The 26,916-nt window shown below is 48.6% G+C and overlaps 1 protein-coding gene across 1 annotated transcript in view; it reads left to right on the forward strand.

Moving 5' to 3' along the window:
• The first annotated feature begins 572 nt into the window (after positions 1–572).
• Positions 573–26,916, forward strand: part of NOBOX (NOBOX oogenesis homeobox) — a 273,977-nt gene continuing 247,633 nt past the window's right edge. The window contains exon 1 of the mRNA XM_085614780.1: positions 573–625. Coding sequence (XP_085470906.1) covers positions 607–625 — 19 coding nt within the window. The 5' untranslated portion in view covers positions 573–606. The remainder of the gene's footprint in view (positions 626–26,916) is intronic.

Consider the following 26,916-nt stretch of genomic DNA (forward strand, 5'->3'; position numbering starts at 1 on the left):
GGCAAATCCTCTGAAGAAGAGTCGACATTGTAAAAGGACAAGTCGCTGTTTCGGTAGCGGCCATCTTGCAACGGGACATTGTAGTCCGGCCGAGGCAAGGGTCGCTTATTGGCCCTGTCATGGCCGTCGGAGTTTACTGTCTTTCTCACGACGTCAGGCCTCAGTACATTTTGTAGCCAGCAATCGTCGTTGAGTGCACAACGTCCATCCTGATTTTCACGCAGAGTTGCCCTTCCATTTAGAATTTCCCAGCAGCACCTGCGCCTGAAGTTATCTTCAGGTGGCCCAAATGAGATGGACTAGAACAGCACCGGGCTCTACCATTCCGAGCAGAGGGGGATGTAGTGGGGCCAGGAGGAGAACAGGGGCTAAAGAGGGATGCAAAGGAACAGGCTCCTTCGCCTTCTAGGAAATAATATCAATTAAAGATGTCTAGGTAAACGCATGCCAGTTGGAAGCAGAAAACACCAACAATAAACACTCATTAAATATGGGCACCCCTGCTGATGAGTGGATCTATCCAAACTGGGTCAATCACTGTGAAACTGGAAGGGAAAAGAAAAAAAAAACAAATGTGGGAGAACAAAAGAACCGGAGAGACGAGAGATGGAGGAGGCGAAGCAGGGTAATAATGAGTTCAATGAGGGGCAATTAGTGAGCCAATAAAGGGTGGTTGTGTGTTCTGGGAGTGTGGCAGCACCGGGTGTCATCACACAGGTCCCATTGTGCATTATTTAGTGTTAAGGACACAGCGGGCTTCAGATATTGGACTGGGCTCTGTATCTTATATAAGATGGGTGTAATTATAGAGGACTCCTGGTGCATTATTGAGTGTAAAGGACACAGGGGGCTTCAGATCGGGGCTTTGTGTTATAGAAGTTCAACAGCACAGGGTGTAATTACACAGAGGACCCCTGGTGCATTATTGAGTGTTAATGACACAGGGGGCTTCAGATATTGGACTGGGCTCTGTATCTTTTAGAAGATTGGTGTAATTACATAGGACCCCTGGTGCCTTATTGAGTGTAAAGGGCACATGGGCTTCAGATGGGGCCTTGGCTCTGTGTGTTATAGAAGTTCAACAGCACAGGGTGTAAATATACACAGTGGACCCTGGTGCCTTATTGGGTGTAAAGGGCACATGGACTTCAGATGGGGTCTGGGTGCTTTGTGTCATAGAAGTTCAACAGCACAGGGTGTAATTACACAGAGGACCCTTGGTGCATTATTGAATGTTAATGACACATGGAGCTTCAGATATTGGACTGGGCTCTGTATCTTATAGAAGATTGGTGTAATTACAGAGGACCCCTGGTGCCTTATTGAGTGTAAAGGACACAGGGGGCTTCAGATGGGGGCTGTAGTCTGTGTGTTATAGAAGTTCAACAGCACAGAGTGTAATTACACAGAGGACCCTGGGGCCTTATTGAGTGTAAAGGACACGGGGGGCTTTAGATGTGGGGGGGGGGGGCTGGGGGCTGTGTTATAGAAGTACAACAGCACAGGGTGTGATTACATACAAGGCTGCTTGTGTGTTATTGGGAGTAAATGCATAGGATGCTATGTGTATTACTGAAACATGACAGCACAGGATTACTTCTGATCTGTTGGGGGTGCCTCTGTATGTTGCACGGGTATGTCGGTGAGCTGTGTGTGTTACAGAACTGTAACAGCACGCACACGGGTATGTCGCAGGTGGGTAAGGCTGGATTGCAGGGCTTGCTGTTTGTAGGTATGAATGTGTCCTAGTGTACCCCAATGGAGATTGTGTCTTATTACAGGAGAGTGACAGTACTGGTCTTGGTATGGTAAGAGGATTTATATAGCGCTCACAGCTGATAAGGTTTTGCGAGCAGGTCTCGCGCTTTGCGTGGATGCATCTGTGTGCTTGTGTTCTGTGCACTTTCTCTGCAGTGAGTGTCCTAACTGTGTAACATTCTCAGGACGTGTTCCTTGCGTTAGAAACACATGACTCTTCTTTCGTCTGCAAAGGGCTATTTTCGAACAGTGTGACTTCACTACCAACCACTGTAGTGTGCCTCTAGGCCACCGAGAGTCACATTGTGACCTTTGTTGCTTTTCCGAGTTTGGTGGTACATTCCCAGCGCCAAGAAGCATCTTGGTGCAAGTGCCCCCCTGCCATTACTTCATATATTCATTCATTCACAGGTACTGTGTGTATTGTACAGTTGTGTGTTGCTGGTTTGGAGTCTGTGTGTCTTTCCCAGGTGTGTGAGACGTGCCTCATTAGTGAACCTTAAGTGTAAGGGCTTTGGTAGCAGTTTATCTGCTTGGAGTTGTGGCCCTGTTCCTTACATCATACCTGCACGTGACTGTTTGTGTTCATAGAGCAGTGGAAGCCACATGTTCCAATGCTAACAACTATCATTACAGCTCTTAGAATGGAGAAACTGGTGTCGGGTGCTGTATTAATACCTTTATAAGTGGTAAACTTCTCACCTGTGAGCTAGCACTTGAAACCACCCGATTTGCTTCCTCCCTCCAGCGCCCTAACCTGCCCCTCGCCACCCGCAGCGGAAGCCACCCTGGCACCGGGGGACCTCCTGCTGGAGTCCACCCGTAGAAAGAGAAGACGGCTGCTCTCCCTCATACTATCATTTTATGACATACAGTCTACACTCCCTGCCCTCACAGAGGTGCAGAACTCACCCCTCCTTCTATGTTCTCCCCAGGAGCAGTGGGGGCCCTTCCTGTTTTGCTGAAGGAGGAGAATTAATGAATGGGTGAATGAAACTTTCTTTACCTCTTGTAACAGGGTCTGCCTGACGGAAACAGAAGAGATGTTAAAATGTGTAGTTGTATCCTGGATAGAAACTAAAATACAGTATGGAAGCCTCAAGCACGCAGCGGGGAGGGAGGGGCCACATTGTATGGATGGTCAATAAGGAAGGCCTCTCTCTGTAGTGAGATGGGACAGTGCCAGAAGGGGGGAGCGGTGGTGTGAGAAGTTGGCCTGATGTATGATGTCACTAGTTCTAGTGTACACCTTATATCAGTCCAAATACCCTTATGGTGATTGGTTGTAAAGTCAACCTTATAGACCAGCTATCCTAGTGGTAGCATGGACAAGAGCAGTCTTAGGCTAAACTCTGAATGGCATGTGAAGCCAGCTGTGATACCATATATAATCCCTTGAATACCAAATGAAAGGACACCACAACAGATGTATATAAAATAAAGTGTATTTATTCTAGTCAAACCCTCAGCACTCTTTATGAGATTAGAGGTAAGTACAACACAGTCTTATTTAATCATACATTAAGTCACACAGGTAAGTAATACAGTTAGGCCCTAGGGGCCACGCAAACCATATACTAAGTAAGTGGTATAAGGACCACTGTCACGGAAATAGGATAGGCCTAGGCCTAGGGAATTGCTGGGGCTACACTACACTAGCAACAGTTAGGAAGTGGGAGGCCCACGGGATTCAGGTGCAGAGTGGAAACACTCACGCGTAATGCGTAAAAGTCGATAGAAATAGTAGTTGTTAGCAATTACCAGTTTAAGGACACTTCTAAAGCAGCTAGAGAGTCGAGACTCGGAAACTAGACCCTAGGATAGTCACTACCCTTGTGAGCACCGAAGTACCCAAGTTACCTAGCCCACAGGCTGCGGGTGCATAGGTGTGAACTTGCGTCGGGTTTCGTCGTGGACTTCTATGGATGCCTGAAGGAAAGTTGCTGACAGGCAGTCAGTGAAGAGTGTCCGGTGGATCCCAAGGCTGGGATCAAGAAGAGAGGAGACCTGCAAGCAGAAGGGACAGAGTCAAGGTCACTAGCCAGTGACCACGTGGAACCAGGAAGGAACCAGGCGATGTCGTGAAGATTGCAGGTGAAGGTGAAGCTTGTCACTGCAGCCACGAGGACCAGGGAACGTCGAGGATGACCAGGACCAGGAGGCGAGCTGTCCCACGAAGGCTCTTGCTGTCGGCGGCATCGAAGTTGGACTAGGACTCACCAAGCCTTGGCAAGCGGAACCCACGAAGAACGGAGGACTTGCTTCTGGTGCAGACCAGGAAGGTCTGGGGTGCTTCCCTTTTGCAAGGAAGCGGGAGCCAGTCTGGAGGAGCCAAACCAGCGGTGAAGATTTCTGGATGCGTCGTCACAAAGGCCACTAGCCAACGGGCAAACAACCGGACAGACGCGGCAAGCAGGAAAATGCAGAAGGGCCCCACGTAGGACTCGTGGAGTGTGGGGGGCTGATCTTCGGTGCAGATGGTGCTTGGGGTTGGGGCTTCTCAATCCCCGGTGCACAACTTCGAGGGTGCCTCAGAAGCTGCGCTTGAAGATACTAGCCACTTTTCCCAGGTAGCCGGTCCCACGTCGCCTCCACGGATCTCAGCTCGGCTGTGGATGTGGATCAGGGTCGGAGAAGCCTGGAAGTCAAGGCTCTGGTCGGGCTCTGCAGTCGGTCCCTCGTAGAACTTCAGCAAAGCAAAGGGTAGTCTCTTGATGGTGCCTGTTTGCACAGGGTAGCCACTCCTTGGCCACAAGGGAGATTCTTCAGTCTTCTTCTTTCGTCGAATGTCGAAGGTCCAGAGTTTCTGTTCAAGTTGCAGGTTCAGGATAATCTAATCTCCTGGGGCCCAGCTACCACTCTTATCCAAATCTGGGGGGCTGGGTTACCTGCTAGGTCACGCCTTATGGGTGGGACCTGGGAGGGGGGTGGTTACACCCCCTTCCCTTTGTCCAGTTTCGCGCCAGGACTGGGGCTGGAGTGCCCCAGCACCGGTTTGAACTGGACTATGCACGGGACACCTTGTGTGCCCCAGGCATGTCTCATTCTATTCATCCCTCCCTGCCCCAATACACTAAGGCCTGTCTGGAGTGGTGCTCGCACCTCCCAAGGCAGGAAACCTATTGTCCAAGCCTCCCTTGCCGGGATCACTCCCAGCAGCAGGAGGTCAGACTCGTGTCTGTGGCAGCAGCATCCATTTTGTGATTCTGGGGCTCTGGTTAACTTTAACCGGGTAAGTAGGTTACAACATGTCTTCTCCCTCTAGAAGGGAGGGATAATATCCTCATCCCCAGAAATGGGATGGGGGTATTATTCCAAAGTGTTAGACACCTTACACGACATGTTTTGATAAAGCCAAACCATAGTTACCATAACCGTTTAAGATTATATGGCACTTTAAGAGTATATGGTAGGCTATATCATAGAACAGCTATAAGGACATGGTTCCGAAAGCTGCAGACAGGCTCAGCTCATGCTAGAGCACCATCTCACATGTTACCAAGCACTCTGCCTCCAGGATTGTTAAGGCCTGCCATAGGAGTGGCTGATAGGTACACATGTGTCTATATGTAAGTTAGGTATAGGAATACTACACCTAAGCAAGGGGTGATTACACGACCTTGCCCCAGCTGAGTGATCAGCCAGTTGTGTCATAATGGAAGGCCAGGCCAGGGGTGGCATAATACATGCTGCAGCCCCTGGTAGGCCTAGGGTACACCTATGCCCTGGGTACCTAGGGTACACTGTACAGGGGCCAATAAGGTGATCCTATTCCAATGGGTTATGCACCTAAAGTACATAGTATCAATTTAGAGAGAGAACAGCAGGGCTGTGGGTCTGATTAGCAGGCCCACAGCCACATCCAAGTCGAAAACCAGTAAAGCAAAAGCAAAAAGTGGGGGTGAACATAGAAAGCAGACCCTACTCTCCTACAGGTGGGACACCTGGTCCAGTGGGTAACTTCCTTCACGTTTCCTTGATTCTTTGCCTGCCTTAGAGTCTGATATGTCACAGTCGTTATAGTCAAGAAAGACTAGTGTGGCCAAAGTCCGGGGAGGCCCTGGGTGCTGCCCCTAGAGTATTGGCAGGTAGGCACGTGAAGCTGGGACAGAGATGCCCTGGAACACAAACAAGTGAAGGGGGTAAAGTTGGGGCAAATTACGCCTGTTTTCGACCATCCAGTGCAGGACTAGTTGGGGCAGCTTGGAGGGAAGGTGGGGGGTGGCTGCAATGCACCCAAAAGCCAGTGTTTACCTTAAGATGGGTGAGAGAAGTACCTGAGGTGTCCACTAAGACTTGGGTTTGGGTAAAGCTTTGATGGAAGACAACACTGCAGAGCGCCAGCTCTTCCTGCTTGCAGCCGATGGTGAGGTCCATGGACAGGGAAGACCCCAGCTTCAGACTTACTCAGGGGGTGTCATCAGCAGACATGCTCCAGCAGCCTGAGGACAGTAAATCCCTTCTGTGCTGATTCTGCGCCGCCCTGCTCCCTTGAAGCCTGAATTCATAAACACCACTTGGCCTTTGGATTCCTCTCTTTCAAAGTCCACAAAGAAGATTAAAGGTTGGAAACGGGAATTGTCTCTGACTATTGTCTGAAAGGAAAAGAGCAGTGGAAAGGTAGCTTGAGGAAGACTTAGAGGTGGGGAGGGAGTTGCAAGGAGTGTGGGGCTGAAGCGGCTGGCTGTCACACGGTGTAAGGTAGCCATGAGGAGCTCTGGTTCAGGAAGAGCTCCAGGCTAAGGAACTGGCAGAGTGTCACAGTGATTAAATCTGAGGGGTGACCCCCAGGCATCCATTAAAACTGCTCTACCTAAAATGGCCAGTGTGTCCCTAGCCGGCTGATGACGTACTGGTGCTGTGCTTTAGTTTAGCACAGGAACATGCTACCTGTTCTCTGTCTGGGATTGCGTCCTAGTGACTTCTTCATAGGCATGGAGGGCTATCGGAAGGCTCAGGTTTGTGGCCTTTCTTGCACGGAGCCCCCCTCCTTGCAGAGTTTCTGCAGCTCAAAACTGCTGAGGTTATTCGCACTTAGCCTCTCCACTTTCATGGTATGAGCCATAGAGGTAGGGAACTTACATATAGATTAAAACCATAGCCAATCAGTGTTAGAATCCGGGTTCTCTGGTTGGCACAGGTAGGTACTTGTGACAAGCAGGGAACCTTTCCTCTAGTCAGGGTAAGGGGGTACACTCCTAAAATAACCCCTGCTCACCCTCTAGGTAGCTTGGCGCGAGCAGACAAGGCTTATCTCAGAGCGTTATAGGTTAAGCATTTGTGAACACATACAGTAACCCAGTCACAACACTACAAATGGACACCACACAGGTTTTTATAATAAAAATAAGGATTCTTTATATAGAGTTACCACAAGACCATTAAATGACGAAAATACACAATACTGTTACTTTAGATGGTAGAATTTTGCTTAGTTCTCTTAAGTTCTTAAATGCGACACTTTAAGTCAATGTACCTTTTAAATGCGACACGCAGGGCAACGAAAGTGTTGTAACGATATTGGTGCAAAGAAATGAAGATCTTCCAGATGCGTTACGCTTCTCCGATGTTGCGAGAAGACTCGACTCGATGCGTCAGCTACAGCGGCGTCACCCTTTACGCGATGCGACGACAGCGGCCTTGGCAGCGGCACTCTTCTCCGACGTTTGCGAGACGCTTCCGCTCGATGCGATGTTGCAGCGGTGACTCCCCTTTACGCGATGCGACGACAGCAGCTCTGACGGCAGCACGCTTCTCCGTGGATGCGAGGCGGTTTTCTTGATGCGGTGCAATGCGACAGCTACGATGGCTGCGATGGCGACACGCTTCTTCCTCGATGCAAGACTCTTCTCTTGATGCGGTGCGATGCGTCAGCTACGATGGCTGCGATGGCGACACGCTTCTTCGGCGTTGCGAGACACTTCCTGGATGATGCGAGACGCTTCCACTCGATGCGATGCTGCAGCGGCGACACACTTTACGTGATGCGATGACAACAGCTCCGGCGGCGGCACGCTTCTCCTCCTTGAGTCGCGCTTCCAGCTCCTTGCAAGGCGCAGTCCCTCAGAAGGCCCAACAACAGCAGCAGGCACTTCCAAAGAACTTTGGGGAGCTGGGGTGAAGTCTGTTGTTCCTGAGTCTTCAGCAGGAGGCAAGCTCTATTCCAAGCCCTTGGAGATCTTTTTAAGCACAAGTTGAAATAAAGTCTTTTGTAGTCTTTCTCCTCTCCTTCAGCAGCAAGGCAACCACTGCAGGCCAATCCCCCAGGTCAGGGACAATACTCCTCCTTACAGCTTTCCCAGTTCCTTCTCCTCAGGCAGAGGTTCTTCTTGTCAAGCAGGATCTAATTTCTTGGGAGCAGGGTCCCAATACTTATACCCCTAATTCCTTTGTTCCTCTGGGGTAGAGGGGCCTTTGCCCAGTCCAAACCAGTTCCTGAGCACTTTGTTGACATGACTCTGACTTTCTTTTCAGGGTGCAGGGCAGAGACATCAGCCGCTCCACAGGAGGTGGAGCCAGCATTGTGGCGGCAGAGCACAGCCCTATTCAGAGTCCAGGTGCACTCCTCCCACCCATCTGGATGTCAATCTCTCTATTCACCACCAGGCTACCTAGCCCTGCCCCTCCGGGTTTCCCCTGTGTCACTCACACAAACCAGACAGGCAGATACACATCATAGCAGAGGTGGGCTGAAATGGTTAGGCAAGCAAATACCAACTTTCTAAAAGTGGTATTTGCAAACACAGAATATTAAAATAAACTTTACTAAAAGATGTATTTTATTATTCTGAGTTCAGGCATACTAAACTCGAATTTCTACCATGTTCCCTGGGTCTGTTAGGATCATAGGATGTAACAATTCTAACAGCCCATTCTGGCCTATGGGAACAGGTAGCCTTGCAATAGTGAAAAACGAAAATGGCTGTAATTCACTATTCGGACATGCCACACACATCAGGGCTTGTCCTGCCTTGTGCTTACAATGCACCCTGCCCTTGGGCTACCATAGGGGTGACTAATATGAAGTTAAGGGAAGGTTTAGGGACTGGGAAGTGGGTGCACTTGCCCAGTCAGCATGACAGTACCAGACCGCACGCAGGTTCTGCAATGACAGACCTTAGATACATTTTACTAGACCGCTTCTGTGGGTGGCACAACCAGTGCTGCAAGCCCACCAGCAGCATTTGTATTTACAAGCCCTGGGCACTCCTGGTGCACTTTACTGGGGTCTGACAGTAAATCAAATAAGCCAATCATGGAATCCAACCAACATATACATTTTAAATAGGGAGCACTTGCACTGTGGCACTGGTTGGCAGTGGCACAGTGCTCTGAGCAGCTAACACCAGCAAAACACATGAGGCAGAGCGACAAAAAGTGGAAGGGAGACTCACACCAAGGTGCCAGGTCTAACACGTGTCCCCTCCAGCTAAAGAGTGGAGAGAACTACCCTACCCCAGGGAGTTCCTCATCACTAAGGCGGAAAAATCTGGACAGACCGTCAGCATTGGTGTGATCTGTACCAGGACGATGTTCCACCGCGAAATCCATACCCTGTAGGGAAATGGACCACCTCAACAGCTTTGGATTCTCACCCCTCATATGCATCAACCATCTGGGGGGCCTGTGGTCTGTCTGAACCCGGAAGTGAGACCCAAACAGGTAGGGTCTTAGCTTCTTCAGCGCCCAGACCACAGCAAATGCCTCACGCTCAATAGCACTCCATCTCTGTTCCCGTGGAAGTAACCTCCTGCTAAGGAAGGCTACAGGTTGATCTAGGCCCTCCTCATTAATCTGTGAAAGAACAGCCCCCACACCATGCTCTGAAGCGTCTGTCTGAACGATAAACTCTTTGGAGAAGTTGGGAGCCAAGAGCACGGGCGCCGTGCACATAGCAGCTCTCAGGGCCTCAAAAGCTTTCTGACAGGTGTCAGTCCAAATCACTTTCCGGGGCTGCTTCCTAGAAGTCAGCGCTGTCAAGGGGGCAACAATGTTGCCATACCCTTGGACAAACCTCCTGTAGTACCCGGTGAGACCTAGGAAGGCTCTCACCTCTGTCTGGGTTTTGGGCGACTCCCAATTCAGGATGGTTTCTATCTTAGGTTGAAGGGGCGCCACCTGGCCGCTCCCAACCTGGTGCCCCAAGTACACCACGGAACCCTGCCCGATCTGGCACTTACTCGCCTTGATCGTGAGGCCTGCCCTCCGCAGCGCCATCAACACTTCCCAGAGGTGGCGCAGGTGTTCTTCCCATTCAAATTCAGTATCAACAGAGACTATGGATGCTGCTTTCTCCACCATGGTTAAGCTTGGCAGTACTCAAAAATAGAAAGTCGCAAAAAGAATCTACCAACAAGTATTGGTTGCGTTAAGGTCTGCACTCACTAAGTAGTGTTCACCAGTCACTGTACATGAGTCACAAATGCAAGTCCAGAATCCTCACCGCTGACCACCAATGTTAGAATCCGGGTTCTCTGGTTCGCACAGGTAGGTACTTGTGACAAGCAGGGAACCTTTCCTCTAGTCAGCGTAAGGGGGTACACTCCTAAAATAACCCCTGCTCACCCTCTAGGTAGCTTGGCGCGAGCAGACAAGGCTTATCTCAGAGCGTTTTAGGTTAAGCATTTGTGAACACATACAGTAACCCAGTGACAACACTACAAATGGACACCGCACAGGTTTTTATATTAAAAATAAGGATTCTTTATACAGAGTTACCACAGGACCATTAAACGACAAAAATACACTATACTGTTACTTAGATGGTAGAATTTTGCTTAGTTCTCTTAAGTTCTTAAATGCGACACTTTAAGTCAATGTACCTTTTAAATGCGACACGCAGGGCAACAAAAGTGTTGCAACGATGTTGATGCAATGAAGTTTTGGTGCAAAGAAATAAAGACGTGCAGATCTTCCAGATGCGTTATGCTTCTCTGATATTGCGAGAAGACTCGACTCGATGCGTCAGCTACAGCGGCGTCACCCTTTACGCGATGCGACGACAGCGGCCCTGGCAGCGGCACTCTTCTCCGACGTTTGTGAGACGCTTCCGCTCGGTGTGATGTTGCAGCGGCGACACCCCTTTACGCGATGCGACGACAGCAGCTCCGACAACGGCACGCTTCTCCGTGGATGCGAGGCGCTTTTCTTGATGCGGTGCAATGCGACAGCTACGATGGCTGCGATGGCGACACGCTTCTTCCTCGATGCGAGACTCTTCTCTTGATGCGGTGCGATGTGTCAGCTACGATGGGTGTGATGGCGACCCGCTTCTTCGGCGTTGCGAAACACTTCCTGGATGATGCGAGACACTTCCGCTCGATGTGATGCTGCAGCGGCGACACACTTTACGTGATGCGACGACAACAGCTCCGATGGCGGCACACTTCTCCTCCTTGAGTCGCGCTTCCAGCTCCTTGCGACGCACAGTCCCTCAGAAGGCCCAACAACAGCAGCAGGCACTTCCAAAGAACTTTAGGGAGCTGGGGGGGTGAAGTCTGTTGTTCCTGAGACTTCAGCAGGAGGCAAGCTCTATTCCAAGCCCTTGGAGATCTTTTTAAGCACAAGTTGAAATAAAGTCTTTTGTAGTCTTTCTCCTCTCCTTCAGCAGCAAGGCAACCACTGCAGGCCAATGCCCCAGGTCAGGGACAGTACTCCTCCTTACAGCTTTCCCAGTTCCTTCTCCTCAGGCAGAGGTTCTTCTTGTCAAGCAGGATCTAATTTCTTGGGAGCAGGGTCCCAATACTTATACCCCTAATTCCTTTGTTCCTCTGGGGTAGAGGGGCCTTTGCCCAGTCCAGACCAGTTCCTGAGCACTTTGTTGACATGACTCTGACTTTCGATTCAGGTGCAGGGCAGAGACATCAGCCGCTCCACAGGAGGTGGAGCCAGCATTGTGGCGGCAGAGCACCGCCCTATTCAGAGTCCAGGTGCACTCCTCCCAACCATCTGGATGTCAATCTCTCTATTCACCACCAGGCTACCTAGCCCTGCCCCTCTGGGTTTCCCCAGCCCTGTCACTCACACAAACCAGACAGGCAGATACACATTATAGCAGAGGCGGGCTGAAATGGTTAGGCAAGCAAATACCAACTTTCTAAAAGTGGGATTTGCAAACACAGAATATTAAAATAAACTTTACTAAAAGATGTATTTTATTATTCTGAGTTCAGGCATACTAAACTCGAATTTCTACCATGTTCCCTGGGTCTGTTAGGAACATAGGATGTAACAATTCTAACAGCCCATTCTGGCCTATGGGAACAGGTAGCCTTGCAATAGTGAAAAACGAAAATGGCTGTAATTCACTATTAGGACATGCCACACACATCAGGGCTTGTCCTACCTTATGCTTACAATGCACCCTGCCCTTGGGCCTACCATAGGTGTGACTAATATGAAGTTAAGGGAAGGTTTAGGGACTGGGAAGTGGGTGCACTTGCCCAGTCAGCATGACAGTACCAGACCGCACGCAGGTTCTGCAATGGCAGACCTTAGACACATTTTACTAGGCCGCTTCTGTGGGTGGCACAACCAGTGCTGCGAGCCCACCAGCAGCATTTGTATTTACAAGCCTTGGGCACTCCTGGTGCACTTTACTGGGGTCTGACAGTAAATCAAACAAGCCAATCATGGAATCCAACCAACATATACACTTTAAATAGGGAGCACTTGCACTGTGGCACTGGTTGGCAGTGGCACAGTGCTCTGAGCAGCTAACACCAGCAAAACACATGAGGCACAGCGACAAAAAGTGGAAGGGAGACTCACGCCAAGGTGCCAGGTCCCACAATCAGCAAACTAGGGAGCATTTAAAAAGGCTCAAACTATTTACATGGGATGGTAATGTAACACAAAATTACTGTATGGTAATACGCAAACTCAAGTCCAAATTCTCAACACTGATCACCAGTGTAAGACATTGGGTTTCTGGTTGAGGGGGTGAAATCCTATTCAAGCAGAAACCACAATCCTTGTCAGGGTGAAGTCACAAGCAAACTCCAGATTAACCTGTGTTCAACCCTCTGGTTTTGTGGAACAGAGCAGTCCGGCTTACCTTCGAGGCAATGTGTAAAGTATTTTCTCTACACTTCAAACAGTAACACAGTGCAAACACACCACGAAACAATACCATACCATATGTAGAAAATAGATTCATCTTTTTAATAAAAAAGACCAAAACGACAAAAATCCAATCATTTTAACCGGAGATGTGCAGTTTTAAAGATTACATGGAAATAACGGCAAATAGCACAAAGTGCCAACTATGGATATCTGGTCACGCCGGACTGGGACAAAGTCACAAGTTCAGGCCGACCATGATGGAGCGCAGGCTGGCTACAGGGACCCAGAACAAGATTAGCTTAAATCTTGGTTGCGGTTTGTGAGGTGTCATGACGAGGATGCATCACACAGCTTAGGCGATAAGTTGTTTCTGAGGAGTTGCGAAGTTGAGATGCAAGGTCCTCTGTCATTGTCTGGGATCCAGTCGACAAGGGCTTGCGATTTGAAGTCTGGTGTCGGAGAAGATTCGCACAGCAGCTGTACCAATACAAAGTCCTTGCGCTGAAGGAAACCTCACAGCAGTTAGGCTTCTAAGCATTCTCCCACGTGCTTGGTCAGACCATTCCTTAATCTCCTGTTGGGTCCCTCTGGTTATCTCCACAACCAAACCTTTATTGGAATGGAGGAGAGTGCGGAGTTGGCATAAGATCCAGTCGGGAAATCTCGTAGATACCCTACAGAGATCACCCGTGCGCACTCCGGAGGGAGGTTACACCAACATTGATATAGCCAGCCAATCCCTTAGTAATTCACTCCAATCAGCTATCGACCAACTAGCTCCGGAACGTAGGGAAAGAATAAAATCCAAACGTAAGGGGGCCCCTTGGTTCAATGAAGCTCTGCGGGAAAACAAGCAGAGCCTGCATAAGGTGGAGAGACAGCGGAGGAAAGCCTACAATTCCACCGATCTAATCCTTTATAAAGCCGCTCTAGCCCTATATAAAAAATCTATTACTACTAGGAAAGCTGAATACTATGAGGCTCGGATAACAGATGCCCCTAATAAACAGAAGGAAACTTTTAAGATCTTAAATGAGCTCAGCAAAAAGGTTGACGCCAAATCAACAGCAATACCTTTTGACGTCAATACTTTACAGACCTTTTTTCTCCAGAAGGTGACAGATATTCTGCATGACATCGAAAAAAAACCCTATCACCCTGAGCACCCAGGAACTGGCTCTGCCTTCCACCTCATCAGACCAATCCCTCACAAACTTTCCCCCTTTGAACTTAGATTCTTTGGAAATACTGATAAACAAAACTAAATCAGGGTCACCGGCCGTTCCTTGTCCTCCAAGTTTTTTCCAGATGGCCCTTCCAGTTTTGGATCGTCAGATTCTTACCCTTCTAAATGACTCCCTGGCCACTGGCCAAGTACCCTCCAACTTGAAGGAAGCTAGAGTTATCCCTCTGCTAAAAAAGCCTGGAGCAGACCAGGCCGAGCTGAAAAACTATAGGCCTATCTCTCAACTCCCTTTCTTGGCAAAGGTCATGGAGCAACATGTTTTGATAACAATATCTGGTTTTCTTGAAAAGTTTGAGCTACTCCACCCACGCCAGGCCGGCTTTAGAGCCCACCACAGTACGGAGCTAGTTATGCTATCCGTACTTGACGATCTCAGATTAAAGGCTGACAACAAAGAGCCGAACGCCCTGATACTTTTGGATCTCTCTGCAGCGTTCGACACGGTCAGTCATTCAACACTATTGACTCGACTGGCGGATATGGGATATCAGGGGCCTGTATACAACTGGTTAAAGTCTTTTCTATCTGGACGCTCGCAGAGGGTCCAACTCGGCGATCATATATCGGACAGAGGTGACATCCCTTGCGGTGTCCCCCAGGGCTCTGCACTATCCCCAATCCTCTTTAATATATATTTACAGCCCTTAGTGACTGCTCTGGCCAAAATGGAATGCCGAGTCTTCAACTATGCAGACGATACCCAGCTTATCCTGAGGATCGACAACTCGGCCCGGGCTCAAGAGACTGTCCAAAACATCTTAAGATTTGCTACTAATTGGATGACGGTCAACTCTTTGAAAATTAACCCGGATAAAACTGAGGTTCTTGTTATTCCAGCAAAAAACAATCCTTGGAGTGGCCTGTTATGGCCCAGAGAACTTGGGGCCCCTCCTAGCCCATCACCAGTGGTGAAAAGTCTAGGAATCAAAATCGATTCAGAACTCTCTATGGGTCACCAAGTCCATTCGGTGGTGGGCACATGCATCGGTGTCCTAAGACAACTGAGGAAACTGGTCCCCCTTCTATCAGTCTATCAGTCTCATCTATGAAGTCCATAGTTTCGGCCTCTATCCTTTCGCGCCTCGACTATGGGAATGAGCTCTACTTAGGACTTCCCCTGAAACTACTGATTAGACTTCAGGTAGTACAGAATGACGCTGCTAGACTGATTTTCAGTCTTCCCAGGAGGACCCACGCATTACCCCTGTTACGCAAGCTGCACTGGCTGCCTGTCCGACAGCGTTCAAAATTCAAAGGACTGTGCATTGCTCACAAAGCTCTTTATGGTCATGCTCCCGAGTACACAAGGGAACGTCTAGTCAAATATGTGCCAGGGCGAGTGCTTCGCTCTTCAGAAGCCTCTCAACTAGTCTGACCTCGGAGTAACCTGGTTACCAAGGGCGGACGAGCTACTTCGGTAATTCTGCCACAACTTTGGAGCCAGCTGCTGGACACTTTACGGAAGGAATCGGTTCTGCTCTCCTTCCGGAAGCTGCTTAAAACGCTGTTATTTAGAGATACTTTTTAATCCTTCACTACCATGACTGTCCATCCCGGCCTGAATGTGACTTTCTGTCTGTCAAGCGGTAAGAGACCTGTCGGTATATATGCGCTATATAAAAACAACTTACAATTACAATTACAGCAGAGGGGATGCGTCGGTTCCGCTGGGTCTACAGATGGCCTGGCAAAGCACCTTCAGACCCACTTCCAAGGGTACAGGACTGGGGTGTCACCACTGGACAGGGTAGGGCTTACAGATGTCAGAGTCCAGGTGCTGGGTTCAAGGTTGGTGGAGCCTTCTCTCCCTGAGTCAGGAAGCCAGCAAACTAGCCATTGGAGTCACTCTGGGATTCTGGGTTCAACAGATGTCGATTCCGTCTTTCTCACCTAGGCAAGAGGGCAGCAGGTCAGCAAAGCAGGGCAGTCGTCCTTCAGAGTAGCAGTCCAGCAGAATGGCAGTCCTTTCAGCAGCACAGCAGTACTCACAGCAGTCCTTCTTTGTGGCAGAAAATTCACAGGTCCAGAAGTGTACTGAAGGGTTGGTGTAAGAGGTCCAATATTTTTACCTGGACCTTCCTTTGAAGTGGGAGAAGCTTCTAGAGGTTTCCCTTTGAAGTCCATAGGCTTGCTGCCCTCCCTGAACTGGCTCCTGACTAACTACATGAGGTATGCAGCCTATGCGTGGGGGCAGGCCACAGACTATTCAAGTGTAAGTAGGACTGTGCCCAGCTCCGCCCTCCCATCGTGCCAGTGACGGCCCATCCAGTACCACCTAAGCTGTCTATTGTGTGTGGCTGTCTAGGAAGAATACACTAAGCCCATCTGTCAGCTACACCCTGTCCTTTGACCCAGAGATAGGCTGCAGGCACTAAATGACCGAGGCAGGAAATTGCCAACTTTCTAAAAGTGGCATTTTCAAAATTGTAATTTAAAATCTGACTGTACCATAAGAGCGGATTCTTTATTACAATTCCAAAGACACCAAATATGAACTGGTTACTTGTTCCCATCTGGAGGATACAGCTTATTAAATAAAATAAGGTACTCCATTGTTATACTATGGGAGAGGTAGGCCTTGCAGTAGTGAAAACTAATTTGAGTTTTTCACTACCAGGACATACAATACTTAAAGTATATGTCCAACTCCCTGCCATAGGGACTGTCCAGAGCCTACCCTAGGAGTGACTTGTATGTATTAAAAAGGAAGGATTGATCCTGGCATAAGGTTTAGTTTGCCAGATCGAAATGGCAGTTTAAACTGCACACACAGGCTGCAATGGCAGGCCTGGGACATTTTTAAGGGCTACTTAAGTGAGTGGAGCAATCAGCGCTACAGGCCCACAATTAACATTTAATTTACAGGCCTGGGCACAGGTAATGCTACTTTATTAGGGACTTACAAGTAAATTATATATCCAATTGGGATACGCCAATGCTAGTTTGTTAGCACTGGAAGCAGTGGTAAGGTACACTGAATCCCCCGGCCAGCGAAAACGAGATCAGCAAAAATAGTGGGCGTGACGGCAAAACGTTTGGGGGAAGACCACTCAAAGGCTGACGGGTCTAACAATAGCACGTACTACACATGTACATACAAGGTCTAAGTAGGCCTTGGAGAGACCCTCCCCTGCCTTCTACCACCTGCCACAGGAGCACCATGTGTAGCCCAGTCCTCCCCCGCCCCCCCCGTGGACAGTCACCCCCTCCTCTATCCTCACTGAGGAGATCTTCCATGGCTGCCTCTTTGGGCCTCTGTAAATTGAATCCCTGTGATCCAGAGCCTGGTTTGTTCTCATTAGACCACTAGGTCCCTGCAGCACCAGCACTGCAACCAAACGTTAGTGCTATGGCTTTCAAGCACTGCAACCATTCTCGAGTTGTGCTGTGGCTTTCAAGCACTGCAACCATTCTCGAGTTGTGCTGTGGCTTTCAAGCACTGCAACCATTCTCAAGTTGTGCTGTGGCTTTCAAGCACTGCAACCATACTCGAGTTGTGCTGTGGCTTTCAAGCACTGCAACCATACTCGAGTTGTGCTGTGGCTTTCAAGCACTGCAGCCATACTCGAGTTGGTGCTATGGCTTTCAAGCACTGCAACCATTCTCGAGTTGTGCTGTGGCTTTCAAGCACTGCAACCATACTCGAGTTGTGCTGTGGCTTTCAAGCACTGCAACCATACTCGAGTTGTGCTGTGGCTTTCAAGCACTGCAACCATTCTCGAGTTGTGCTGTGGCTTTCAAGCACTGCAGCCATACTCGAGTTGGTGCTATGGCTTTCAAGCACTGCAACCATTCTCGAGTTGTGCTGTGGCTTTCAAGCACTGCAGCCATACTCGAGTTGGTGCTATGGCTTTCAAGCACTGCAACCATTCTCGAGTTGTGCTGTGGCTTTCAAGCACTGCAGCCATACTCGAGTTGGTGCTATGGCTTTCAAGCACTGCAACCATTCTCGAGTTGTGCTGTGGCTTTCAAGCACTGCAACCATACTCGAGTTGTGCTATGGCTTTCAAGCACTGCAACCATACTCGAGTTGTGCTGTGGCTTTCAAGCACTGCAACCATTCTCGAGTTGTGCTGTGGCTTTCAAGCACTGCAGCCATACTCGAGTTGGTGCTATGGCTTTCAAGCACTGCAACCATTCTCGAGTTGTGCTGTGGCTTTCAAGCACTGCAACCATACTCGAGTTGTGCTATGGCTTTCAAGCACTGCAACCATACTCGAGTTGTGCTGTGGCTTTCAAGCACTGCAACCATTCTCGAGTTGTGCTGTGGCTTTCAAGCACTGCAGCCATACTCGAGTTGGTGATGTGGCTTTCAAGCACTGCAACCATTCTCGAGTTGTGCTGTGGCTTTCAAGCACTGCAACCATTCTCGAGTTGTGCTGTGGCTTTCAAGCACTGCAACCATACTCGAGTTGTGCTGTGGCTTTCAAGCACTGCAACCATTCTCGAGTTGTGCTGTGGCTTTCAAGCACTGCAACCATACTCGAGTTGTGCTATGGCTTTCAAGCACTGCAACCATACTCGAGTTGTGCTATGGCTTTCAAGCACTGCAACCATACTCGAGTTGTGCTGTGGCTTTCAAGCACTGCAACCATACTCTAGTTGTGCTGTGGCTTTCAAGCACTGCAACCATACTCGAGTTGTGCTGTGGCTTTCAAGCACTGTAACCATACTCGAGTTGTGCTATGGCTTTCAAGCACTGCAGCCATTCTCGAGTTGTGCTGTGGCTTTCAAGCACTGCAGCCATACTCAAGTTGGTGATGTGGCTTTCAAGCACTGCAACCATTCTCGAGTTGTGCTATGGCTTTCAAGCACTGCAACCGTTCTCGAGTTGTGCTGTGGCTTTCAAGCACTGCAATTATTCTCGAGTTGTGCTGTGGCTTTCAAGCACTGCAGCCATACTCAAGTTGGTGATGTGGCTTTCAAGCACTGCAGCCATACTAGAGTTGGTGCTATGGCTTTCAAGCACTGCAGCCATACTCGAGTTGGTGCTATGGCTTTCAAGCACTGCAGCCATACTCGAGTTGGTGATGTGGCTTTCAAGCACTGCTGGAATGTGCTCAGTGAACTGCTCACATTGTTCACCAGTGGTACACTTAAGCAGCACTTGCGATGATTAGGGACTTAAATTAATAAAGAGTGAACATGGGGTTAAAAACTGCCCTTGTCATAAGAAGAGGATTCAAGTTTTAATAAACTTCAGTCCAAGATCTGTGAAATGGGAAGGGTCTGTTCCTTACCCTGTGCCATGGATCAGCCTCTGGTCGGTACTGGCCTGGGAAGCCTAGCTCTACGTTGCCATGCGAACAAAGGGAGCCCTAATTAACGCCCACCAAAGAGGGAGCCTTCCCATGTGCCAAAGTCTTGTGTCAGGTGCTGGAGGCATGTTGAGGATTCTGATCTTTTCTGCAGCTGGTGGCGCCGGATCCCAGGCTGGAAAATTGCTTGTTCCACAAGGTACTGTGCTGATGAAGTCTTTTGCTGGTTGTCATTGAAGGATTAAGAAAGGCTGCATGTGAGTTTTGTTAAGGTCTAGATTGTCATTTCTGCTGTCCTACCCCACATGTTCTCTGCTTGGCGAGGTGTCACTCTGGCCAACTTGAGCTATGAAGCTTGCATGTGGGATCCATGAGACTGTAGCCTGCCATTACCTTTGTCTTTGGATGCTCATTGGCCCATCTTTTCTCCATGCGTACCCTTTGTCCTTTCACACAGCCAGTGGGAAAGGATGTGTCTACCCCTCTTCTTTGTGGTTATGGTGGCCATGTAGGGTTTGGTGGCCTCTGCTCAACTTCTCAACAGGGATGGTGGTTGTGTGGTGGCCCTTGCTCCACTTCTCTGCTGGAATGGTGTTGTATGCGGTGGCCCTGATAGGGTAGTGGTGTGGCGGAATAGTGGTCATGTAGTGTGTGGTCGCCCCAGCTACACTTCTCTACTGGGGTGTTTGTGTGTGGTAATGTGCCTTACTTAGCTTCTCTACAAGAAGGTTTGTGCACTTTACAGTGATCAGTGCTCCACCTCTCTGCTGGATGTGGTCATGTAGTGTGTTGTGACCCCTGCTTTGTTTCTCCGCTGCGGATGTAGTGTCTGCAGTGGTCCAGCCTCTGTTTCCCTGCAGGGATAGTGTGGTGGTCCCTGCTCTGCTTCGCTGCATGGGAAGTGGTGTTGTGTTTGGCTGACCCTGCTCTACATCTCTGTAGGGATAGTGGTGATGTTTGATGGCCTCTGCTCTGCTACTCAGTAGAAATGGTGATTTTTTTGGGGTGGCCCATGCTCTGCTTTTCTGCTGGGGTGTCTATGGTGGTTGTGTGGTGTCCCTTACTCTGCTTCTCTACCGGTGTGGTGGTGTGTGCAGTGACCCTGCTAGGGTGGTTGTATGGTGGCCCTTGCTCTGCTTCTCTACCGGTGTGGTGGTGTGTGCAGTGACCCTGCTAGGGTGGTTGTATGGTGGCCCTTGCTCTGCTTCTCTACCGTTGTGGTGGTGTGTTCATTGAACCTGCTAGGGTGGTTGTAAGGTGACCCTTGCTTTTGTTTCGCTACCGGTTTGGTAGTGTGTGCAGTGACCCTGCTAGGGTGGTTGTGTGGTGGCCCTTGCTCTGCTTCTCGGCCGGGGTGGTGTTGTATTCAGTGACCCTGCTAGGGTGGTTGTATGGTGACCCTGCTAGGGTGTTTGTGTGGTGATCCCTGCTATGCCTCTCTGCTGGGGTGGTGATGTGTGCGTTGGCCCTGCTAGGGTGGTTGTAGGGTGGTTGTATGGTGGCCCTTGCTTTGCTTCTCTACCGGTGTAGTGTGTGCAGTGACCCTGGTAGGGTGGTTGTATCGTGGCTGTTGCTTTGTTTCTCTAATGGTGTGGTGGTGGTGGTGGTGTCTTGAGTGACCCTGCTATGGTGGTTATATGGTGGCCCATGCTCTGCTGGAGTGCTTTTGTGTCTAGTGACCCTGTAATGGTGGTTGTGTGGTGGCCCTTGCTCTGCTTCTCTACCGGTGTGGTGGTGTGTGCAGTTGCCCTGCTAAGTTGGTTGTGTGGTGACCCTTGCTTTGCCTCTCTGCACGGGTGGGGGTGTGTTAAGTGACCCTGTTAGGGTGGTTGTGTGGTGGCCTATGCTCTGCTTCTCTGATGTGGTGGGGGTGTGTGCAGGGACCTTGCAAGGTTGGTTGTGTGTTGGCCCGTGCTCTGCCTATCTTCTGGGGTGGTGGTGTGTTCAGTGACCCTGCTAGGGTGGTTGTAAGGTGGCTTTTGCTCTGCTTCCGTGCCGGGGTGATGGTGTGTGCTGTGGCCGGGCCAGAGTGGTGGCCCTTGCTCTGCCTCACTGATGGGGTGGAGGCGTGCGGAGGCCGTGCTAGGGTGGTTGTGTGGTGGCCCTTGCTCTGCTTCTCTGCCGGAGTGGTGATGTGTGCAGTGGCCTTGCTAGGCTGGTATTGTGGTGGTCTTTGCTCTGCCTCTCTGCTGGGGTGGTGGTGTGTGCGGAGGCCCTGCTAGGGTGGTGGTGTATTGACCCTTGCTGTGCTTCTCTGCCAGGGTTGGTGTGTTTGCGGTAGCCCTGCTAGGGTGGTGATGTGTTCAGGGGCCCTGCTGGGGTGGTGATGTGTTCTTTGACCCTGCTAGGGTAGTTGTATGTCTGCCTTTGCTCTGCTTCTCTACCTGAGAGTGGTGGTCTATGTGGTGGCTCTGCTAGGGTGGTGGTGTGGTGTCCCTTCCACTGCTTCCCTGCCGGGGTGGTGGATTATACAGTGGCCCTGCTAGGGTGGTGGTGTGTTAAGTGACCCTGCTGGGGTGGGGATGTGTTCTTTGACCCTGCTGGGGTGGTTGTATGGTGGCCCTTGCTCTGCTTCTTTACCGGCGTGGTGGTGTGTGCAGTGACCCTGCTGGAGTGGTGATGTAGTGACCCTTGCTGTGCTTCTCTGCTGGGGTGGTGATGTTTGCGGTGGCCCTGCTAGGGTGGTGATGTGTTCAGTGACCCTGCTGGGTGGGTCATATGGTGACCCTTGCTCTGCTTCTCTACCAGTGTGGTGGATTGGTGTCCCTTCCTCTGCTGGGTTGCTGAAGTGTGGGGTGGCCCTGCTATGCTAGGGTGGTTGCATGGTGGCCCTTGCTCTCTTTCTCTACCGGTGTGGTGGTGTTTGCAGTGGCCTTGCTTGGGTGGTGGTGTGGTGGTCTTTGCTCTGCCTCTCTGCTGGGGTAGCGGTGTTTGCAGTGGCCTTGCTTGGATGGTGGTGTGGTGGCCTCGGACTCTACAGTTCAGTATGAGTTCGTAACCACAAGACTGCCTCTGCCCTGTCTCAGGCTCTGTCACAACCTGCTTCCCATTCATGGACTTCTAGGGGATCAGAGTATCAGCCTGACATATGTCTTAATGCTGCACGTTAACTAAAGATGAGAAGACCAAATAAAATCCACTCCCAGATAAGCGCTGGCATTGTCATTAGGTCCAGTTATACCTGAAGTGCCTCTTCAGTCACTGGTGAGTTAGGCACCCAATAACTCATCATACGTGCACTCTGGCCTCATCCTTGTACTTATGCAGCATTGCATCTCCCGTCGACCTACTTCTTGCATTTACTCACTCACACGTCCACAATTAAACATGTGTAAACTCAAAAGAAAGAATGCACCTAAACATGGTGTTTATATATTTACAATGAGGAGTAAACATATCAGCGGTGAATCATCTCAAAATGGTATCGTGCACAGTGTGTAGACAGCGTAATACCAACCTACCCTGAAGGAACAATAGACTTAAACACATGCTCAGGGCTCGAAAAATCCGAAAAATGGTACTAGTCCTGCAGGTCTAGTGCCTTGGAAAATCCCCTCGACCTCACTTCAACCTACTTGACCTCTGTCTCCGAAAACGGAGCAAAAATGACAAGATAACAAGATTTAAAGGCATCTTTATTGCTCATTCCCTTTCTGAGCAATAAAAATGCCTTTAAATCTTGTTATCTTGTCACTTTTGCTTCGTTTTCACAGACAGAGGACCAAAGTTAGTTTCTCTTCCTATTCGCCAGAAAGGGCGAGTAGGACCTAAAAATAGCTCGTCTCCCTCGCAAATGCGAGCGGGCGAGTGGATTTGTCGAGCCCTGATGCTCTTCACAATAAATTAGACAAGCCTACTGCTTTTGTCATAACCTTTCACTATAAACATTTTAGACTTGTGGTAAAGAACATAACTTTTCCAAAGTTTAAGAAATTGGATTTTTGAGGGGACTAAGTACCCACCTCCGGTAATAATCACAATCATTGTTGGGGTGAACCCTCAAACTCACTAAGTTACCCTGAGCTCTACCCCCTGGCAACGTTGGCACAGAGCAGACAGGCCTAACTTAGAGCAATGTGTAAAGTATTTATGCAGTCATAAAACAGTTATAAAGTTGAAATGCAAAACAATACACATCCCAAAACAAATTTGAGAAATAGAAAAAAAGTTAATAAGCAAAAGTACACAAAAATGACAACAAGCATTGGCATAGCAGATAGGTCTCGCTTTTGGGACCTTATAAGTATTTAGTTATGCAGCACAATATCCTTGGTGCAACAACATCAACTGTTGCATGGCTAAACACTTATAAGGTCCCAAAGGCGAGACCTATTGGCTGTGCCAATGCTTGTTGTAATTCTGTGGTGAAAAATATTTTTATCGGATCAAAACAAATTATAACACCTTACTTGGTGATGTGCACATTTTAAATATTTTTGCTGAAACCCAATTTCCAAAACTTGTTTATGCGCTATTATCAGTAAAACTACATTTTAGTGGGAACGTTTTGTGGCCATTTCAATGGAAAATATGCTATCTGGGAATTAATACTGCTCCTGCCCAAATGACAATGTTATAAATGAACTAAGAGGCAAGCCAGGAATCATGTGCATCCTATATATGGTCTTGATTCTTGTTATACAGGGAGCATATATTTAGTCTAGTAAATGAAAATTGTTTTTTTGTACAGCAGAAATAGCAAACTTGCATATTTGAAGGTGCTCTCTTATGTGATAATAAAGTAAAAGGCGGCTCCATAAGACAAAATATTTGCCTAGGATCACACAATTTGAGACCAGTTTACGGGTCAAGTACATTACAGTTAGGTCGAGTAGATTATTAAAGTTACTAGACCTGCAGGTCTAGTAACGTTTTTATGATTTTTCAAGCCCGGCATGATGACATATTGAGTACTTGTTATTGCGCTTGACTATCACATATAGTCTGTGTATGCACATCTGTAGCTACCAAGTGTCTCATCACCCTGTAGGTGCTGCTCCATGTCCCCATCTTTCTGCAGCACTGTCGGGGCCACAGAGGGGGTAGAGATAGTTGAGGGTTTTTAAAAGAGGTGTGACCTATGTAATTAAGGATGTTGCTTAAACACAAACAACAGTTCTGTGATTTCCATAGTGTGCCACACAGCTGGTATTTTGGTGCCTTTCTGAGCATTCCGCTATTACATCCAGATATACAACACAACTACTGACATACACCTTAAACCAGCTAGGACAATTGACTTTGTCAATGGTTGTTAGCTGTTTAAGATAAATGATTAACAAGGATATTGTTCTATATAATTAGTACTGAAAACAATGTCTTTCTGAAATTAGTGTGAATTTAACCCTACTGAGGATGTGGAAGGGGTAGTGGTCTTCAAAGTATCTCAGTCAATCCCGATATGTTCAGGCTATGTTAGACAAGCACCCTTTATCTCTCTACATCACCATCTGCATATCTTACACCTCGTCTCTTTCCAATTCATCCCCCTTTTTTCACTCTCTGCTGAATGTACCTCTTAGCATCTCCTTCACTTCACCAACCTCACACACACAACGCACTCACGTTTTACACATTGCATTTTCTTTTAGTTTTGCCGTGTCAATATTTTTATAACAATGTACCTCCTTCACACACCGAATCCTGCACAGAATCATAACTGCAGCTGAAATATGTGACCACTTCTCTGTGCGCTCTGGAGAGCGGCCGAGGAGTGGATATGCATGTATTCCAAATACCTGACGGGGACTGGGAAACTCGAACTGCCTTCATTCAATACAGAGTGCTCAGTCGTGGCCCGTTATGAACACATAAAGGCAACTCAGTTCAAAGTATGCACTATAGAAGAGTCATATGCTACAAAAAAATGCAGAAACACAACCTAATGCAAGTAACTAACATGTGAAATACAAACGGGAATTAAATTAGCAATGTTCCTTGTACTGTTAAAGACATTCATCTAGGGCCTGACAGGGACCGTTTCAATGTCTGGTTTTAGTTACTAACGGATCTGAACCGGGAGTGACCCGGACCACTTAAAGTCCTGAGGACTGTAATGAATTATACACATTCATCAAATATATTCAGCTTATAGAACTATTACCAAAATATTTAAAAAGCAAAGGTGTTGTGGGCTTAAAAGCTCTCTTAATCCAACGTTAAGCAACATTAAGACTTTGTCTTCCAGCCCAAACCTTTCCATCTTGCCATTACTATGAGTCCCGAATCCGGAAACAAATGCTCCTCAAACTGCTGGGGCACTACTGACAATATGCATGGGGTCCCTCCCGCATGTTGCAGGATAGGTTCTCGTTAAATGCTATTCGGATGGAGGGGCTCATCACAAAATGCAGATGATCATCATCAAACGCTGGGGCAACACCAAAAGAACGCTGGAGGCTCCTTATAGGGTGGGCGGCAAAGACAGACGAGCGACGACAAGACTTTACTGAAAGGGGCTTCCACAGAATGCCATGGGGATCTTCACAGTAAATGTGCCGGATGACGCAATTGTCATCAAGTCCACCATATTCAAAACTACAGCTTAGAACTGTAATCAGATTGGTGCAGTTGATGTGAACAAGGGCTAAAACTTCCAGAATGCACTCGACTGTAATAACCAGGATCATAACAGGACGCATCGGAAGGTTGAAGTCACTTGATAACCTTATAGGTACTAGCAGACTACCCCAAAACGGGATCGATCCCACGCTGCAGACTATATAGGACTGATTGCAGACTACAGAGTGTATGGGACTGATGGCAGTGTGGTGGTCGATTAATAAGAGACAGTGGGGAGCCTGGAGATTGCTGGAGCAATACCCAGATGCTATAACGCTCTGCTCTTCAGAGGCTGAGAACCCATTCTCAGACGGCAGGGGCAATTAACTGTGCGGGAAGGCAGGGTGGAGGGATCCACACAAGCTGCAGAGGCTCTAGAACAGTACATTAGAGCTCAAAGACAGTGACATGTGCGGGCTCTCCATTCACAGTAAGGTTTGAGATTGTGCTGCCCGCACAGGACATCCTGATTATTGCTGAGCTTTTTCACGCTTGCAGGTAAAGGACTCTTGAAAGTCAACAAAAGATAATAATTGTCATAAATATTCCAACGAATGTGTCACCTCAGTGAAACCCTGAGTCTCAGCCAATCCAAAGCCGCTGTACTGTTAAGAGACGGTAGATTTCTAATTGATTAAAAAATAATTACCCAATACGCACATCGGTAATAAAGACATAGAAGAGTCTGATATATTTTAAAGGAGTACATGCGGTGGTATCATACAATTAATAATAAATGTCCTTCACGGAGTGTGTGAAAGCACAAAGTGCTACTGGGTAAACAAACTTTCAAATCTCATTTTATATTGTATAGTAGTTGAATTAAACAACGCGCTAAAGGAGGAGGCACCAGGGGGAGGGGAGACAGGAGGGGGCCTGCGCCTGTTTCCCTTGCGGGAGCCAGCAGAGGCACTATATGTTTGCTAGTTAATTGCAAACATATGGTGTCAAAGCTCGCTCCTGCAAGGGAATCTCCAGACATGAACGCGTTGCCATTGGAGTCAATGGAACGCGTGCACGTTTTTGCCT

The sequence above is a fragment of the Triturus cristatus genome, chromosome 7 (genome assembly GCF_964204655.1).
Source record: "Triturus cristatus chromosome 7, aTriCri1.1, whole genome shotgun sequence".
Classification (NCBI taxonomy): domain Eukaryota; kingdom Metazoa; phylum Chordata; class Amphibia; order Caudata; family Salamandridae; genus Triturus; species Triturus cristatus.